The sequence below is a fragment of the Protopterus annectens genome, chromosome 1.part0 (genome assembly GCF_019279795.1).
Source record: "Protopterus annectens isolate FY-2018-M chromosome 1.part0, PAN1.0, whole genome shotgun sequence".
NCBI lineage: Eukaryota > Metazoa > Chordata > Ceratodontiformes > Protopteridae > Protopterus > Protopterus annectens.
Genome location: NC_056725.1, coordinates 507,945,823 through 507,964,456, shown reverse-complemented (window position 1 = coordinate 507,964,456; position 18,634 = coordinate 507,945,823). Strand labels below are relative to the sequence as shown.

The 18,634-nt window shown below is 39.8% G+C and overlaps 1 protein-coding gene across 2 annotated transcripts in view; it reads left to right on the top strand.

Moving 5' to 3' along the window:
• The window catches only part of AARS2 (alanyl-tRNA synthetase 2, mitochondrial), a 1,016,815-nt gene that overhangs the window by 596,624 nt on the left and 401,557 nt on the right, over nucleotides 1-18,634 (top strand). For both annotated transcript variants that reach the window (XM_044060935.1, XM_044060942.1), the window contains one exon: nucleotides 9,350-9,463. In XM_044060935.1, coding sequence (XP_043916870.1) covers nucleotides 9,350-9,463 — 114 coding nt within the window. The remainder of the gene's footprint in view (nucleotides 1-9,349; nucleotides 9,464-18,634) is intronic.

The window sequence follows — 18,634 nt, the reverse complement described above, 5'->3', positions numbered from 1 at the left end:
CAGAACCGAAGTCTTCAAAAAAGCTAAGTACCCTGTTGGGGATCCTTTTTCTTGCTCTTAACCGATGTCAGCAAAAGTTAACAAGTTAAAACAAAAACGCGAACTGAAAACCAGGTTTTCAGTTCGCGTTTTTGTTTTAAAAAGTTAACAAGTGTATTACCTGTGGAAAGCAAATACCTTGTAAAGATTTTCATTCGTACTGCATTCCTTGCTCAGGCCAAGTCCATGACGTCCCTCACTGTCAGTTTTGTGCCCTATTCAACCCCTGGACTATTCGTCGTCTGTTTTTTTTTGCAGCAAATTATTTTGGTACTCAGTTTAACTATCCAGAAGTGACTTCGGTAAGCCATCTGACTACCAACATTCCGAAAAAATGTAAAGATAAAGACAGAGACAGGCCTTATAGGTCCAAAGCCGCCGACAACGCTTCCATTAAGCTAGTCGCCAGTTCACCGGTACTCAGTGAGGCGCTTTTGCAGCCCCTGATGCCACCTACTTTAGATTCGCAGGCCTCTACCGAGACCCATTCGGAGTCTGGTATACCGCGAGATGCTTCTTCGACTATGGAATCTGCGGATGTCTCTACCTTGGATGGGTCTGGAGCTGCTGTGCAGGCACTGGCTTCTGAGGGTGTATTCAGGCCTTCTGACTTGCATTTCAAACCAAAGCCATCTTCTTCTTCAAGGCCTAAAACTCGACTCACGCCTAGAAAACTGATGTCCAAACCGCATGGTCAAGCCCAAATGCCTAAAAAACAAATAAGAATGGCTGAAGACCTTATTACTTTAATTAGGGGAAGCCAGCCTTCTCCCTGTAAAAGACCCAGAACTGATTTTCCTTCTGATTCTTCCGATCAGGATTCTGAAATTTGTTTCTTCTGAATTCCAGGATTTGCCATTATCTACCTATGATGATTCTGATGCAGAGGATTCCATTTCCTCTGCTTCCCCTCCAGAAGATTTTTCTTTTGGTGAAACCTTGCACACTCTTAGGGAGCATTCCCATTGGGAAAGCCAGGATTACTCTGACTCCAAAAAGAGGCTTAGGGAATTCTTACTCCTCTCTCAACACATGCCTTTAGCTATCCCTCCTGTACTGGACACTGTAGATGATGCCTTCTTGGAATCTAGCCTGGCCCAGGCACTTTACCTCCAGCTCCCAGGAAGGCTGACCGGTATTACAGAGTACCTGACTCTCACAAGTTCCTCTTCAAGAATCCTACTGTGGACCCAGAGACCATTTCCCAAGGACCTAAAGGCATTGAGGCTACTACTGCCAAAAACCCTACTCCCTCTGATAGAGATTCCAGGGCCTTGGACAGATGGGGTAAGAAGGTATACACTTCTGCTACTTTGACCATTAGCGCCTTAAACTGTCAGTTTCATATGTTAAAGTATCAACAGCATATTTTGGGACTAAAACAGAAAATGATGTTGATTCCTGCCTGTGCTGAAAATAAAGAATTACAGGATTTAATGCATTCATAGGTTCATAGGTAGGTAGGTACTAGGCTATCAGCCCAAGGGCCTACCTAAACCTAGCCAACAAGGTTGTTGGTAAACATACTTTGCAATGTGGTTTTGACTCTTTAGAAGCATCTTGCAGGGCTGCTGTCACTGGGTCTGTACTTAGAAGGCATGCTTGGCTTAAGGAGCAAAATTTGCCAGATCATGTTAAAGCTAAATTAGTGGATGCTCCCTTAAACCAAGACCACCTGTTTGGCAACAAAACAGAAGTAATTCTTAAAAAGATGGAGAAAAAAGCTAAAGCTATGCAACCTGTTAAAGATTTCTTGCAAGTATAGCCTCCTAGATTTAGCAGGCATTGGCCTTCTAAGAATTGGTCCTTTCCTGTCTCTTCCAGGCCTTCCCAGTCCAAGCCCAAGAACAGCAGACCACCTAGGCTAGAGTCTCAAGGTACTCACAGGCCTAAGCAGTGGAGGGCTCCCACTTCCAAAGCTGGATTCCACTTCCACACCTTACCAACCCCAAACGGTTGGCCAAACCTACCCACAAATCAGTGGGCAGACGGCTCAACAGCAGGTTCTCTCTTCTAAGTGTCAGGGCTATTCAGCCTGTCCCAGCAGAAGAAAGGGGACAAGGTTTTTACTCTACTTTTCCTCGTACCCGGAAAAGACATCTCCTGGCGTCCTATACTGGACCTCTCTCTCTTCTAAACACCTTTTTGGTAATCCCAAAATTCAAAATGCTAACACTTCAACAGCTGCTTCCTATGCTAGGCAGAGATGCCTGGTTGGCAACCTTAGACTTAAAGGAAGCTTACCTGCACATTCCAATAAAGGAATCTTGCAGGAAATACCTACACTTCAGAGCAGGCTCCATGCACTATCAGTTCTCTGCACTTCCCTTTGGCTTATCTACTGCACCCAGGGTATTCACAAAGTGTCTAGCGCCAGTCATTGCATTTTGCAGGCAAAGAAATATTCAAATATACCCATACCTGGACGATTGTCTAATTCAGGCAGAAAGCCAGGACATGCTACTAAAACATCTGGCATTTGTAAAGAAACTTCTAACCTCACTAGGGTACACCATAGATGAAAAGAAATCTCATCTAGTACCCTGCCAACAAATTGTATTCCTGGGAGCAAGCTTAAACACAACTTCCCAGATGGCTTACCTCACTCCAGAGAAACAAGTTTATTTAACAGCCTACTTCAAACTACTGACCACAAAGACCCAGCTATCTGCAAGGAAAATACTGCAAACCCTGGGGTTCATGGCCTCTTGTATTCTACTAATTCCATATGCAAGACTGCATCTGAGGAAACAACAGTGGTATCTTAAAAAGCCTATGGTGTCAACATTCTCAGGACCTGGAATCAATGATTCTCATCATTCCTTGCATAAAGACAGAGTTCCTTTGGTGGGCAGAGGCCTGTTACCACAATAAGGGGCTCCCATTCACTCTACCCCCTGCCACCCATACCCTAACAACAGACGCATCAGACTATGCATGGGGGGCTCACTTGGCAGGGCAGTGCATTCAGGGCAAATGGAACCTGAGTTGGATGCACCTGCATATCAGTCAGAAAGAAATGTTAGCTGTCCAGAATTCCCTGACAGCCTTCAAGGACCACATTCTTCCAGGACAATTATTGGTAAAGACAGACAACACCACTGTTATGTGGTACATAAACAGGAAGGGGGGAACCCACTCATACCCTCTCTGTAGACTAGCCATGGCTCTGTGGAACACAGCCTTGAGCTGCCAAGTGCACCTACAAGCTCAATTCCTGCCAGGCAAGCTAAATTCACTGGCAGACGACCTAAGCAGAAATCTCATGGACCCACACTATTGTTAACTGGAACCAAAGATAATTCAACCTTTTGAGAAACAAATGGGGGAATCCAGAGATAGACCTGTTTGCCTCCCCTCAGATCTACCAATTGGACAAATTCTGCACAAGGAATTCCCATAGTCAAGCTTGGAAAGTGGATGCCCTGTCTTTCACCTGGGAAAGCCTCTCAGTTTATGCCTTTCCCCCTCTGCCTCTCCTCTCAAAAGTTGTACTAAAGATCAAATCAAACAGGACAAACCAAGAACAATACTGATTGCACCAGACTGGTCACGCCAACACTGGTACCCCCTCTTGCGCAGTATGTCACTGCTGGAACCATGGCACCTGCCTCAGACCCCTTCCCTGCTGTCCCAGCAGGAGAGCCAGATTCTGCACCCTCAACTTCAAACCCTGAACCTTGCAGCCTGACTAATTCCTTGAGCTCTCCAATAACATCCCTCAGTAAGCAGGTGCTAGATGTCATTTTGGAAGCAAGGAGGCCTAGTACTAGAAAATCCTATGCTAAAAAGTGGAAAGATACTGTACCTGGAGCCAGACTCTGGGGATGGGCACAACGGTGCCCAGCATACCGCATATTCTTCAGTACTTTAACAGAGATGCTCCACACGGGCCTTTCCTTCTCGTCAATTAAAATTCATGCTTCTGCCATTTCAGCTCATTATAATACTAAACCACCCCTCTTGTCTTACCCAAGCAATTCCTCAGAGGGGCCAAAAATTTAAGACCACCCAGGAGAGCTCCTACTCCAGCCTGGGACCTTAACGTTGTATTGGAAAAGCTCACTCTACCTCCTTCTGAGCCAGCTGTAACTGCAGAGTTGAAATTCCTTTCTTGGAAAACAGCCTTCCTTCTAGCCATTACTTCAGCAAGAAGAGTATCTGAATTACAGGCCCTCATGGCAGTGGAGCCATTCATCATCTTCCATGCAGACAGGGTGTCCCTAAGGACCAATCCTTCCTTTATGCCCAAGGTGGTGTCTAATGTGGCCCTTAATCAGTCCATTCATTTACCTACTTTTTTCCCAAATCCACAAAAAGGAGAACGAATACTGCACTCTTTGGATGTGCACAGGTAACTTAGATTTTATTTGGACAGGGCTAAGCCTCTCAGAAAATCTGAACAGCTGCTAGTTGGCTTTGCTGCAGGGGTAGAGGGGAAGGCCATTTCAAAGCAAACCATTTCTAAGTGGATAGCCCATTGCATTCATTTCTGCTGTAAGCACCATGGAAAACCTACCCCACAGGGGATAAGATCACATTCCACCAGGGCTGCATCTACCTCTACAGCCTTTCTCAGAGGTGTCCCTACCAGGGACATCCTAGAAGCTGCTACCTGGATCTCTGTACATACCTTCACCAAGCATTACCACATGCCTATTTTTCTAAATCCAGAGCTGGTTTTGACACTAGAGTTTTGCAGGGCTTAATAGTCCAAATGCTCTCTAACTTCCTCCTCCCTTCCTTAGCTTTGGTGGTAATCAACCCAAATGTAATGACTGCAACAGTGAAACACGAAGAACATAGTACAGTTGTGTACACTTACCATAAATGTAGATGTTCGAGTGTATTCACTGTTGCAGTCCTAGTTACCCTCCCTCCAGCCCCCTGACTTCTCTTGGCTATACTTTTCTTCTTCTTTAATGTATTTCAGCTTTCTGGTATATTTGCTTTTTGTTGGAGGTGAATCCTAACACGTAATTGCTTTCCATTATGGGGGCACCTGACATCTGGGGCAAGAAAAACTGATGTAATGGCATCTGCTGCATGTTTTATACCCCTGACTACCTGACATCATGGAAAAAGATACCGAATCCGATGCAGGAATCCAAGACTTTGATATTCATTCTGGCTGAGGGCTACCTGCAGGCAGCTAACCCAAATGTAATGACTGCAACAGGGAATACACTCGAACATCTACATTTATGGTAAGTGTACATAACTGTACTTTTCTGATTGCCACCCTGACATTTGAGGCATTTGTAAAGGTCTTGGTAAGGCCAGGAAGTCAGGTGCCACCTTCGAGTTTGGCTCCTTTCCCAACTTCTTTTGGATCCTGTAACTCACTGCATTCATTCAGATTGACAGGACATTCAGTTTCATTAGGTCTGGTGGAGGCTACTTAACATTAAAGTTCCTAGTGTGGTTCGGCCCTGTCTCCTGAGATTCCCCAAGACAAGGTCATAGGAAATGGACTTGTAAACAGAAGCATCTAGCCTCCTCTCCATAGTCTGTCACAGAAGGAAGAGATCTGGATGAAGGTGAAGGTTCCCCCAAGATTCCCTGTAGAAGACATCACCTTTGGTGATATCGTAGAACTGATTAAGCCACTAGGGGGATTGGTCTACTGACACTCCTTCACCAGACAAATGTGTGTTCATCGAGGTCTTTGATGCTGACCCATCTGTGTCTTTGATGCTGGCCCATCTGTGCCTTGGGTGGTACCACCTGCTATATGCTGTTATAGATTTGGTAGCCCAGTGAGCCTGGAAGGATCCTGATGTAGTAGGACCGATTCCCCAAACAATAGGATTTTGGTAGCCCCAAATTATATGAAACACTTGAAACAGAAGTCCACTAGTAGACACCATGGCAATAGCAGCCAGTAAAAAGGAACTGTCCGAGGAGAGTTCTGTCCAGCTTCCTAACAGGGAGTCAAGTACTTTGGACAGATTCAGTAATTAGGCATACAGTATGATTTAGCATCTTTCGCACTTAAGGTGCTGAACTATCTTGTTCACATCACTGTCATTCAGAGGGACCTGACCAAGGAGCTTACAGAGTCCCTCTTGGGTAACTTACTGGCAGATATTCAGAAAATGATAGACACCCAACTGTCTAACCTTTAGTCTGTGTCTGAGTTTGTGCATCTGCTTTCCAGTACAGCTGATGGCACTGCCAGGGCAACAGGCACCAGCATAACCATGTGCCAGTGTACTTGGATAGGCCTTTGCAAGTTTGCATAAGTCTTTTTAAGATGTGCTTCATCACTGCCCGTTTTGATAGCTCCACACTTTTTGGACCCAAAGTCAAGAAAAGGTTACCAGGAGTGAACTAGATGGTAAAACTCTGTCTGCCATTGAGATGCACTTCTTCAGCCTTCAAAAGACCTTTTTCTAGGATCAAAAGGGATAGTAAAAAGATTTGGTTCGTAATCACAGGATTATCAGCAGGACACTCCTGGAGACAGGTTTGCCAGGGCAGAGGAGGTGGCAGCTCAAACGGGTGTAATCGTGGGGCAGAGGTGGAACGCATGACCAGGTTTTTGCAGTCCCTTTACAAAGAAACTCTATCAGCGCTACTAAAGAGTTACCTGACTGTTGCACTGTGGAGGTAGTCTGGGGACCTTATCCTTGCAGCTACAAGCCTGGCAAGATATTACAATGTATTCTTGGGTGCTTAGGGTAATCACCAGAGGCTATTCCATTCCCTTTTCTCGTCTTCCAAAAAAAAAAAAAATAAAATAAAAAAAAGAGTAGCTTCACTAAGGCAGGAATAGACTAATTTCGATACAAACCCAGTATTCCTTTCGCAAAGTGTTCTTTTTCTCCCTATAGGCAAAACCATGTAAATAATGAGAGAAAAGAGACAGGTCAGTCAAGTGCATTTACCCTTCAGTATGAACTAGGAGCTGCTACCTCAGAATTTGCTTTCAGATTAATTTGATCTATGCTGCAGTAAATCTCCTTCATGTGTACATGATAATATAGCAAGGAATAGTGTTACTTCTGTGTACATGGTCCATGACAACTTTCATTGAAAAAGGGGATGGGATGATTGTTAACATGAGAGGAAATCTTCCTGTAAATGGTCTGTTTCAGAATAATGTCATTCCAGTAAAAATATATGCTCTGCAGGGTAGTTAGTTTAACCAGACAGACCCAGCCTTTTTAATATCTTTATGAAATCACAATTGAAACAATGACATAGGTACACCTACATTAATAGAAAATAAATCATACTGATCTTTGTTTTCTTGCAGTATGCATTTCAACACTCATTCATTCATTCTAATATTGTGTAAATTACTTAGCTCCTTCTATCCTTTTAAACCTCACTCCTCCTCCAGAGCATGATTCTTTTTATTTATTTAGTTTGTTTACTAGGGTCGTATACAATGATCATGATGGACCATTTCCAGGTGCAGGCACAGCCTGTTCACAAATCTCATTTATTTTTATGACATTTGCTGCTTCTCTTTTTCTATAGATCCCACTCCAGTTCTTTTGTCTTCTTTACAATATTCAGTACTTTACAAGAGTTTGTTTCTCAATGACTGTGTATTGAACAGAAGACTATGCACAAAACTGTGACTGGTTAGATGTTGATTACTTGAAAATCAAAATCTAGTCATATCCAGTTTTGTGTATAATCTTCTCTTCAATTCACTTAAAGCACCTCAAGAAGGTCAACTGTCATAGTGACAATTCTGTCATACTGAGGTTCATGTAGCCTGTCTGTCCCACTCCTGCACCTCAGTGACAGGAAGGTCCAGATGCTGAAGACAACTTATCCTCTGCCTCTGCAATGCTTAGTGATGGTGCATACGTATTAGTAGTTATAACAAGGTTTTATAAATAGTATCCCTTTTCACTTGTCACTGTATTGAACTGAGAGGAGGTACTCTGTTGAGCTAAGTGTGTATGCCTTTTCTCCATGGATGAGTTAAGTGGGGAAATGGTAGTGAACAATCCATCCTTCTTTTATCCTACTGGTTTGCATTGCCTTCCATCTTTGTTAGGCCATAACCAGGTCCCCCACCCCTTGATATTGAACCAGTGAGTCTGAAAAGGAGTATGCTTCCTTATGGTTATCAAACATTTGTTTTCTGGCAATAGCCACATAAGGATTTCCTGGAAATCTTAACTGACATTTCAAGCTCCCCCCCTCCCCACCAAATCTCTCTGACGCTTCTGATGAGCACCATTGCCTCGCACTTCAGAAAAAGAGCTTTGCTGTAGTCAGTAACCATTTTCATAGGAACTCCAGCTATACAAAATGCTTGTTGTAGCTCTCTTTTTCCTTTAACTCCCTATCATTGTAATCAATGAAGTGCACAATACAATGAAAGGGAAATTCCCTGTTGTATTCCCTTATGCCCTTCTAATAACCCTTTCTAACATCAACTGATAATCGGGTACAATACACTTTTTGACTATATTCTCAAAAAAGTGACTGGCTTGTCATCACCTTTCCCTCAGGTTCACTATGCAATTGGAGGTTACAGTTTTCCAAGTCAGCAGTTTTCAGGACTTCTGATTCTACCCTGGATGCCTATTATCAGTACCAGAGGGATTGTAACAGTGTCTTTTTGTGAGTTTAGGTCCATATGGTGTCCAACAAGTGTTTCACTAAGTTCGTGGAGCTTATCCCTCTGTTTTACATATGCTTCTTTCAGTGGTCCACTGTCCTGCATGATTGCCTGTATCAGTGAAGTTGAGTTTCCAGTTTTGCCAGCTACTTTGTTAATATTAGTCACAGATTCCTGAGCTGTGACTGCCATTGTTTCCCATGTGACAGTATGCCTCACTAGACCAATAATATCTTCTCTAAATTCATCATTGACTTTGCTGTGCACTAAATCTTCTTGTATTTAATTACTAACACTTGTCAGTACCGTTGTTTTTTTGTTTTGTTAGAAGGGCATACTGCTGTAAGTAAAAGGACTGAAAAATGTGAGAAAATGGAGGAAATTTGGCATGTTTCTGGCTTGCATTCCTATGTATGCTCCCCCTGGCCCTCTTTTGAAAAGTTTTGGCTTGAAGAGCCAATGAATGTGTATAATGATACAGGATATGTACGGGAACCATGCTTGTCTACCTAACATGAGAGCCACATTGGCACCTCACACTGCTTTTGCAATATCTGGCAAGGCGAAGACGCCAGTAAGGTTGATAGATACCATACTGTATAACTTACTACTGCAATGGACCTTTTTTAATGATCTGTTCCTGTAAGCATATGAACATGCAACTGTACTTTCACTAAAAAAAAAATTACATTAATTATATCATTGATCCTTTGTTATTAGGATTTGCTGTTCCCTGTCACAGATGTGCAGTCAGCTGGAGGTTATGTCATTCATGAGGTCACAGCTCCTGAGACTCTTCGTGTTGGAGACCACTTGCAACTCTTTGTTGATGAGGTAATAGTTTTCATTTTTCCTTTTTTTGTGCATGATATCATCTCGATAGCCATTGTCCTTGCATCCTTCATCTCAAGTTCAGAAATGTACATGACAATAGCTGCAGCAATTTATTGGCAAAAAAGCACCTGTTCTTAACCTGTGCGGCAAGGTGATGATATTTTTTTTGTTGAACTCAGGCATTTGGCTACTTTCATCATCGAAGTGTTGCACTCCATCTTGCACGTGAGCTCCCTTTTCACATTTTTTTTATTTCACTGCAACTTTTGTAGTTTGTCATCCCCAAAGTTTTCATTTAAAAAGCAGTGGTGCAGCCACATTGATGTTGCATTTGTTCAGTGTCTGTGTTGATGTATTGTAGAAAATGGAAAAATCTTTAGGGGGTTGCCATTTACTTCACTTTGGAAAAAAAAAGTTTGAGGTGTCTGAATTGCAAGATATGAATTTGTATATCAGTTGGAATATTGACAATGGTGTGAGAAATTTTACTTTTGAAAATGTGTTTCATAGTAAAAAAAAAGTCAATTATCAAGATATGAAACATCTGGTTGACATATCTTCAGACTTTTATATAAGAAAAGGCTTATTTCTGTAGACGTAGTTTATAGTCGCGCACTAGCTTTTTATTGGAGAGCCCTAGTAACCACAGAGCATTCAGGCTTTACAGATCCCACCACCCAGTTGTATATGTACTTTAGCATGTTGTCCCATTTACCAGTTTGCTAGAAGACTGTTTTCTCCTTGCATCTTAGCACATTGTAAACTGTGCTGTACATCACTGGCAGTTGCTGCATTAGGTTAAATGCTTGAAATGCATAATGAATGTATTAGCTCACATGATCACCATATGTATTACAATGCATACAGGGTAAAATTGTTACAGTGGTATAAAGAGGGCACAGAATAAATTGACACCATACAATCCAAGATTTGGACATTTGGTCTTTGTGAAGTGCATCGAGTTTATAAGTGTTGTTTTTACTGCAGCTGTAATTAAGAAGTTAAAATTTAGCTGTCCTGCATCTTGAGTTGCATACAGGTGTTATAAAATAATAAAAACTACAAAGAAAAAAAACTAGCCAAGCTAGAGTTTTCACTGTGTGACACCCTAAACCTCCTATTGTAGAGGCCCATGGGATATATGCAAATTACTCCTTAAGGACATCAGGTGTCTCAGCAACATGTCCTCTGAATGTCCATGACCCCTTACTTTTTCTTTTTAAAGGAAAATTGTGCCCACATACTAAAAAAAAATGTTTATGTTATCAAGTCTTGATGTTTCCTACATTTTAACACTAACTTTGGACTCTGTATACCTTTTTTTACATTTTTAAATGTATTTCAGGTCTGCCCACATAGGGTCCGGCATCTTGAATTTTTTAGCCTTCCTCCAGGTATCCCACAGTGCAGTGTTTGGCTTTAAGATATTACACCATAGCCCCTAAGCTCCTGTCAGTGCATTGACTGTACATGTGTTTTCACATATACCCTTCTTTCTTTTAGTTGGTCAGGTTTAATTACCATTTCTTCCTTTTCAATGACTACTTAAAAGACGAATAATCACACTGAACAGTATTCTCAGCACATGAACTTTGTCTTCTGCTGTGAGCTATCAGTCACAGCAACAAACAGCTCAAATTTGCCACTTTGACAGATACGAAGGGGAGGTGTTTAGGGGTAGGGGAGATGAGTTTAAAGGCTACAACTCAGGCATAACAAAATAATGAAAATTGGCCACTTTAGAAAGAAAAAGAAATAACAGGCACTGAGAATTCTGTCCTGTGTGATTATCCCTGTATGTCTTTTAAGTAGGCACTGAAAAGCAAGAAATGGTAATTACACCTGACTGACTAAAAAGCAGGGTATATGTAAAAACAATATGTAAAGTCAATGCATTGACAGGACCTTAGGAGCTATGATGTAATATTTTCAAGCCAAACACTGCAATGTGGGATACCTAGAGGTAGACTAAAAAAAATCAAGATGCCAGACCCCATGTGGGCAGACACTGGAATTGCATTTAAAAATTAAAAACAATAGAGTCCAAAAGTGGTGTTAAAATGTAGGAGACATCAAAACATGATGAAATAGGTTTCTTTTTCAGTCTGTGGGTGTAGTTCTCCAAGTCTCCATGGATACATTCAAGCCAACAAAGCCATACCCCACTAGGTGTGGACATGCATTTCTCGGCCTTTTAATGACCTTGTCAGTATAGCACAAGTGGACTTGCTTGGCTGTACTTTAGAAACATAGGGTCTTTAAGCCCAGCTGATGTCCATAACCATTAAGGTGTCTGCAAAATATCCCAACTAGCAACCAAACCAGAGAGTAAAAAAGTGACACAGAAACCAGTTACTAAAAACTGAAAGAAAAAAATAGCCAAGCTATAAAATAATCAGTCAGGTATCTATCTTGAGCTGCATGCAAGTGGTATAAAATAATTAGCTTTTAAACTGGTTCAAAAAAGAGAGTAATGCTTGTCTTTGTACTGAAATTTAATTATAAATCATTTAGGCTGCTTTCATATCTCCATCTGCTACCATTTAATTTTGAAAGAGGTTCTTGAAAATGGAACAGAACCATTAAAATAAGTACTGTAGAGGTGTTGGACTTTCAGTATGGGTGTAAGAATTCCTTACAATATGGACTATTCAGCAGAGATTATTTATTTTACTGGGCATTGTTATGCGAGTATATATTATTCAAATATGTGATAGAACCACATAGTACACAGCCATAAGGTAGATTACTGCAACCCCTAAATTCAGTGACACCTTATTTTTGCCGAAGCAGTGTTAGTCTGTGACTTTAGTGGCTCATGGTAAAGTATTGATCTGTATTTATTTATTTATTTGCTTGCTTGTCTGTTTAACTGGGAAGTTCTACTGGTCATTAAGCCCTTTTCCGCCACAAACCAGGCTAGAGGCACATGAAAGCATGCTGTAAATGCATACAAGACAGGTAGGTCAGTTATATTTACTGAGAATGCGTATGATGCATAGAAAATGCATATTGCTCAAACAATAACTACTAAGTATTTGTGTCCAGTAAACAGTGCTGTGTTGTAATTGTACTGTAAGCACGTATAATAAAGATAATCTTGACAGTTGCTTGAGTCACACTTTACAAGAATCGAAAAACAGTCGAAAGGTGGTGTTTGCATTCAGGATTTAAGACAGTCAGTAAACATGTAAATTCATAGGATAATTCTTACTGCATGATTTGTTGAATTCCAAAACTGAAATAGTTTAGGTTAGTTGACAGGACAGGGGGAGCATGTATGAGAGACTTCTGATTACATCTGAAAGTTTTTATTTTTTAATACATTGTTTAGTGGAGGGCAGTATTTGAGATATAAGATTTTAGAGATTAAGTATGACAGTAATGATTTTGCCATTTTGCTTTTTTCCCCCAGAGATGCAATTTCCTCTCTCATCCGAAAAAGATGGCAAGACACCTTGTGTTCACTGTAGTCAGATGTATTTTGAGCTAAGAATGAGACCCTTAGCTGGCTCATCTGGTGCCCCTTAACATGAAGTTGAGGAGAAAAAAAAAAAAAGCAAAATTCCTTCTCTGATTTGGATGTCTTCCCTTCTTTCTTAAGGAGCAGTACAAAATCAGTGTATTGTTCTCATCCTGATGTGAAGCACAAAAACAACAAAGTCTGTTTTTGGCAGTCACGATCATAACCCCTAACGCCTGGGAGAGCTTCCCCTTTGTCCCACTCTAGCTACGTTTACTAAAGACTATGATGAAAAGAGCATATTGTAATTTTGGCTTTAATAGATTAAATTCAGAACCTTTCCTGACTTTGGAAGTGAAAGGGTTGAAAACTTCGGCTCTCTGTTGAAAGTGTGAAACCAGTAGTTGTGAGTTGTAAAACTTCAGAGAAAAAAACTGTAAAAAATAAAAATTATGATAATTCAGTGGCCATGCATTTTAATTTGGTTCATGAGGGAGTGTTTTCTGATCTGAACGCATGTATTTTGTACCAGGTTTTTGAAAGGGATGCTGTTGCTTTAAAGAATAAATTGCTTTTTAACGAGACAACTTTCATGCTTAAATTTGATACATTGACTCCTAAGGGTTTAAATAAGGAGTGTAATTGGAAAACCCTTTTTTGAGTTTTGATTTAATAAGCTGATTATTCTAAATGATTTGTATATTTAAGAACTGTGTCTTCTCTGTATTTTGTATGGACTCCAAGAAGGCTGTGTTTGCCAAGGCACTAGAGAATGTTTATCTTTTTGTAATTAATCTTAAAAACTACCTTTGCTGTGTGCAGTTTGTTCTACTGGCAAAGTGTTTTTTTTCTATCGTGTTTTTGGTGGTTTGAGTGTGGATAAATGGCCAGTGATCCATCCTTACAACTTCCAGCCATTTTTTGTGAGTCTACACAGAGAGCCATCCAGCAGTCCAGTTGACCAACTAGGGACCGCTCCATGGAGGGCACTTTGGTAGTTACGAGCATGGAGGCTGTGAGGTCCTACGAAAAGTTGCTGGAAGAAGGTAGAAACAGACAACTGAGTAATCTATTCCAAGGAGTGGGCAGAGCTCAATCAGTTAATCTTTCCCCAGATGTCCGTGGTAATATTAATTCATTGGAAAAGTTATTGATGGAGAATGTTTTGTATTATAATATTTTGGGCTTAAAAAGATATTTGGATTTAGATATTACACCACGAGGCTTGAGATTTGTTAAAAGCCCTACCACTCCTTTTGATAACTCTGATACCATCGATTCACAGTTTGAAGCCAGATGGATTGCTGCAGCACATAAATGTGTGAAAGAGTGGCTTCAAATTCTGAGATTGAGAGAGAGATGCAGTTAAACAACGTAAGCTTAAGGAGGAAATTACTGCATCTTGTTCTACTTTATCTGGCTAGCTTGGTGCTACCCTTTTTGAGCAATTGCTTTTTTCTGTTAATGACAAACTAGAAGAAGCATCGGGTGATGTTATAAAAAGAAAGATCAATAAACTTGAAAGAGATCTCCGTGACTATAGTTCAGGGAGAGCCTATAAGAAGTTTATAAATAAGAATGACCGAGGAAGTAATTTAGTTACTTCTGGTAAGCTGAAAAAGCAAATGAATGCTTCATTCGTATCCTCTGAAGCAACGAACAGTACAGGTGAATCTGAAGGTGAAGAGAATGGTTAGCCTGAATTGCCACAACCCAAACAACTGAATTTAATGGAGGGATAATTTTAGTGGTTCAGGAAGGCATGGAGAATATAACAAGAACGGGGAATACAACAGGAACAGAAAGAGAATGCGCTACGAGGGAAATAAAGATTGACAGTTTTCTAAATTCAACAGTAAGAAAACTAAATATTGATTTAGAACATGTTGTGTAATTAAGCAATGTGCTGTGAAGGACTTCAACAATTTAATTGTAAATTTGTCAGATATTTGTCTCTCTGATGTTGAGCGCTCAGTTTTGCAATGTGGGCTGAAGTTTGTACCAACGGTCCTCCCTAGAAAGCACGTTTTACAAATAGAATTGTTTCAGCTTTTTAGAAAATTACATTTATTAGATTTTTTGAATCTAAGAAAGAATCATGTGCGGAGACGGTCTAAAACATTTGAAAGTGATGACAATGATTGTGATACGGTTTTCTCCTGTAATTCATATTTTGAATCTAAAGATAATATAAATACTTACTATTTTAGACATGTCAGATGTACCATATAAAAGTAAATTTATGCCTTCTTTTTCTAATGAAGTCATACAGCAATTTTCAGTGATGGTTAAGTATGCCTTCGAGATTAAATTGCAGGAATTTTATGCAGAAAAAGATAAAGTGCCATATAACTTAACTAAGAGTGAATGGAAGGCATTGTTAAATGTAAGTAAAAGATGGGATATAGTTATTAAACCATCTGACAAAGGTCAGAAAGAAGATTATGGTTCTTTATCACACACAATACTTCAAAATGTATATGGACCATTAGTCTGATAAAACAGTTTGAGGAAGAATATCACACTGCTATGGATAATTTTAAAGAATTAATAGATAAAGGTTATAGGCTGGGCTACATTACGAAACAAGATGTAGATGTAAAATTTAAAATAGAAGGTAGTTCCTTAGCTAAATTCTGTTCACTTAAAATCCATAAAAGCTTGGATTTTCCCCCTGGTCGCCCAATAGTAGCAGCTGAAAAATATTTTTTACATGATATAGGAAAAATGCTTCATTCATATTTGCTTAAATATGTGATAAAGTTAGAAGCTTGTATTAAAGATTCTTTTGATTTGTTCTTTAGAAAAAATTAGAGCTATGAAATGTGAAAAAAAATATTTTTGGATTATTGATGATAAAAACCCTTATACCAGTATTTCACATGCAGTAGGCTTAGAAGCATTAAGATTTCTACTTGGTGCAAGTCCAGTGAGTGATTACGTTATTGTTATTATATTTCAGTTTAACTAATATTTTTTTTTTAGTTTAATCAGTGTATTTATCATCAGTTGCAGGGGATGGCTATGGGTGCCTCCTTTGCACCTATGTATGCTAATTTAGTTATGGGTTTATTTGAAGTTGAATTTTTGTATAAGATTTGTTTAGAACATTTGTAGTTTCATATTATAGATTTTTTTTTTTATATGTATGATTTTTTTATGTAGTGGGTCTTAATTTAGTTGAGTCCTTTGTAAAGGATCTCCAAGGCAACCACTTTGGCTTGTAGTTTGGTTTACAAATAGGGAAAGTTCTAACTTTCCTGGATTTGGAGTTGGATGTTACTAATAATAAGGTTAATACTAAAATCCATATGAAGTTAGTCGATGGAGCACATTTCCTTGATAGCAAAAGTTGTCATCCCTCTCATGTATTCAATGCTTTACCATGTAGTGAATTGTTAAGGGTCAGTATGTTATGTAGTAATCCTGAAGTATTACAAGATGAAATAATACGTACATGTATTGCTTTTAAACAACGAGGTTATGGTAAAGAATTAGTTATGCAATCTTTAAAGAAGTTATTTGAACCACAGGGGGATAAATGTGATATGGGTAGTAGAAATGATGATTTTAAGGTAAATGAATTAGTAAGTAGAGGAGATAGAAAAATGTATTTTGTTACTGGTTTTAATGTTTTCAGCTCAGAAGTAGTTCATGTTAAATATTACTGGGCTTTTCCTTTGAAAGGAAAAAAACAGCGTTACAAAACGGTATAAACTCCCCTAAATATCATATAAGAGGTAGAAATGTTAGGGCCATGGTGGTACATAATTTATATGACCCCCCCCCCTCGAGAAACTCTAGATAGGAGACTGGATATATGTGAGGCAAGCCCATGTGGAAAGTACTCTATATGTAAATATCTGGTGAGATTTTTTGACAGAATTAATGGGGTGAAATGTTGCCCCTCAGCGTCCCACAACTTGCACTACAAAAGGGGTAGTATATGAACTTTCTTGCTCCTGCAGTCTCTCTTATATAGGAGAAACTAAAAGAATTTTTAGGGTGAGACTGCAGGAGCATATTAGAGATATAAAAACAAAAATTATGATAATCCAGTGGCCATGCATTTTAATTTGGTTCATGAGGGAGTGTTTTCTGATTTGAAAGCATGCATTTTAGAACCGGTTTTTGAAAGGGATGCTGTTGCTTTAAAGAATAAATTGCTTTTTAAAGAGACAATCTTTATTCTTAAATTTGATACATTAACTCCTAAGGGTTTAAATAAGGAGTGTAATTGGAAAGCCCTTTTCTAATTAAAGAGTTTTGATTTGTTAATAAGCTGAGTACTCTAAATGATTTGTGTATTTAAGAACTGTGTCTTCTCATTATTTTGTATCGACTCCAAGAAGTCTGTGTTTGCCGAGACGCTAGAGACTATTTATCTGTGTGTAATTAAATCTTAAAAACTACCTTTGCTGTATGCAGTTTGTTCTACTGGCCAAGTGTTTTTTTTTTCTACTGTGTTTTTGGTGGTTTATTTAAAAAAACTGTGAATTGCAAATCAGTTGAACGAATGTTCAACCTTGTTATGCAGTTAGATGTGCACATGGTGGGGGAGCAAAAATCATGTGTGTGTGTGTGTGTGTGTGTGTGTGTGTGTGTGTGTGTGTGTGCGTGTGTGCGTGTGTGTGTGCGTGTGTGCGTGCGTGTGCGTGTGTGTGTGTGTGTGTGTGTGTGTGTGTGTGTGCGTGTAGGTTGCATAAGAAATCTCTATGTAAGGAGGGTTCCCAAGGTATTGCAGTCTCAGACTTTGTGTTGCTGCTGTTTTTGTGCCTTTAAGCTTAACTGTTCCAAGGATTGTATTTATGTTTCATGGGTTTTCAGTAAGAACCCATAAAATGAGCAGTCAGAGGCTGGCTATCTCTTTCAGTGGGGGGTAGCACACCACTGTACTGCAGACAGCAGACTCTTGAGGATGGATACATTGTTAATGGTGTCCCTGTACAAGGTTCACATGGTCTATTATTTGAAGATATGTACTGTTGTGTACAATGCAGCTGAACTACATTTACATGTGGAGTTGGGAATGATGGAGCTGTGCTTGGAAACCCATGCAAGCAATTCCAGAAAGGGACAACTCACCCCCTTCTTCTCTTCATTACGGAATTTATCATAGGTGCCATTGAAAATCCTTAATTATCATGAGGGTAACATTTAGCAACTGATACAGAGTGAGATGTTCTTCATTGGCTTTTAGAAGGTGGTCTTTGTGAACTAACATAAACTTTGTCTGGTCATGCAGCATCCTCTTCCTAGTAAACCACAGACATGAAATCACAGCCTTAGTAAATGGTCAGATTTTGTAATGCTGAGAATTGCCAGGTTGTAAAATAATCTGTCCCAGTACATTTTCAGTAGCTCATGTCGGTATACGTTAATGTTCTTTCCTTGTGGACAGCCTAGCAGTTTTGCATGTTTTACTGTTATTCAGACAGACAGAAGTGTAGTTAGGGCGGGGCAAAGGCTGTTGGCGTTAGTGTTAAGGGACACAACTGGCAAATGCCAGTGTATCTTCAGTGTGTTACTGACATTCAGAAATGATTGCCAGTATTAGATTTGTGGTCAGAAGTGAAGTGGTTTAGTTTTCAGAGCTGTCTCTGCCCCTCAGAGCCTTGGCTTTTGACAGCTCAGCTTTGACCTCTGCGTCTGGTGGAATACCTTCGGGGCAGACAGAGCTGATGGGACAGAAGTGTGGCTTCTTGGCT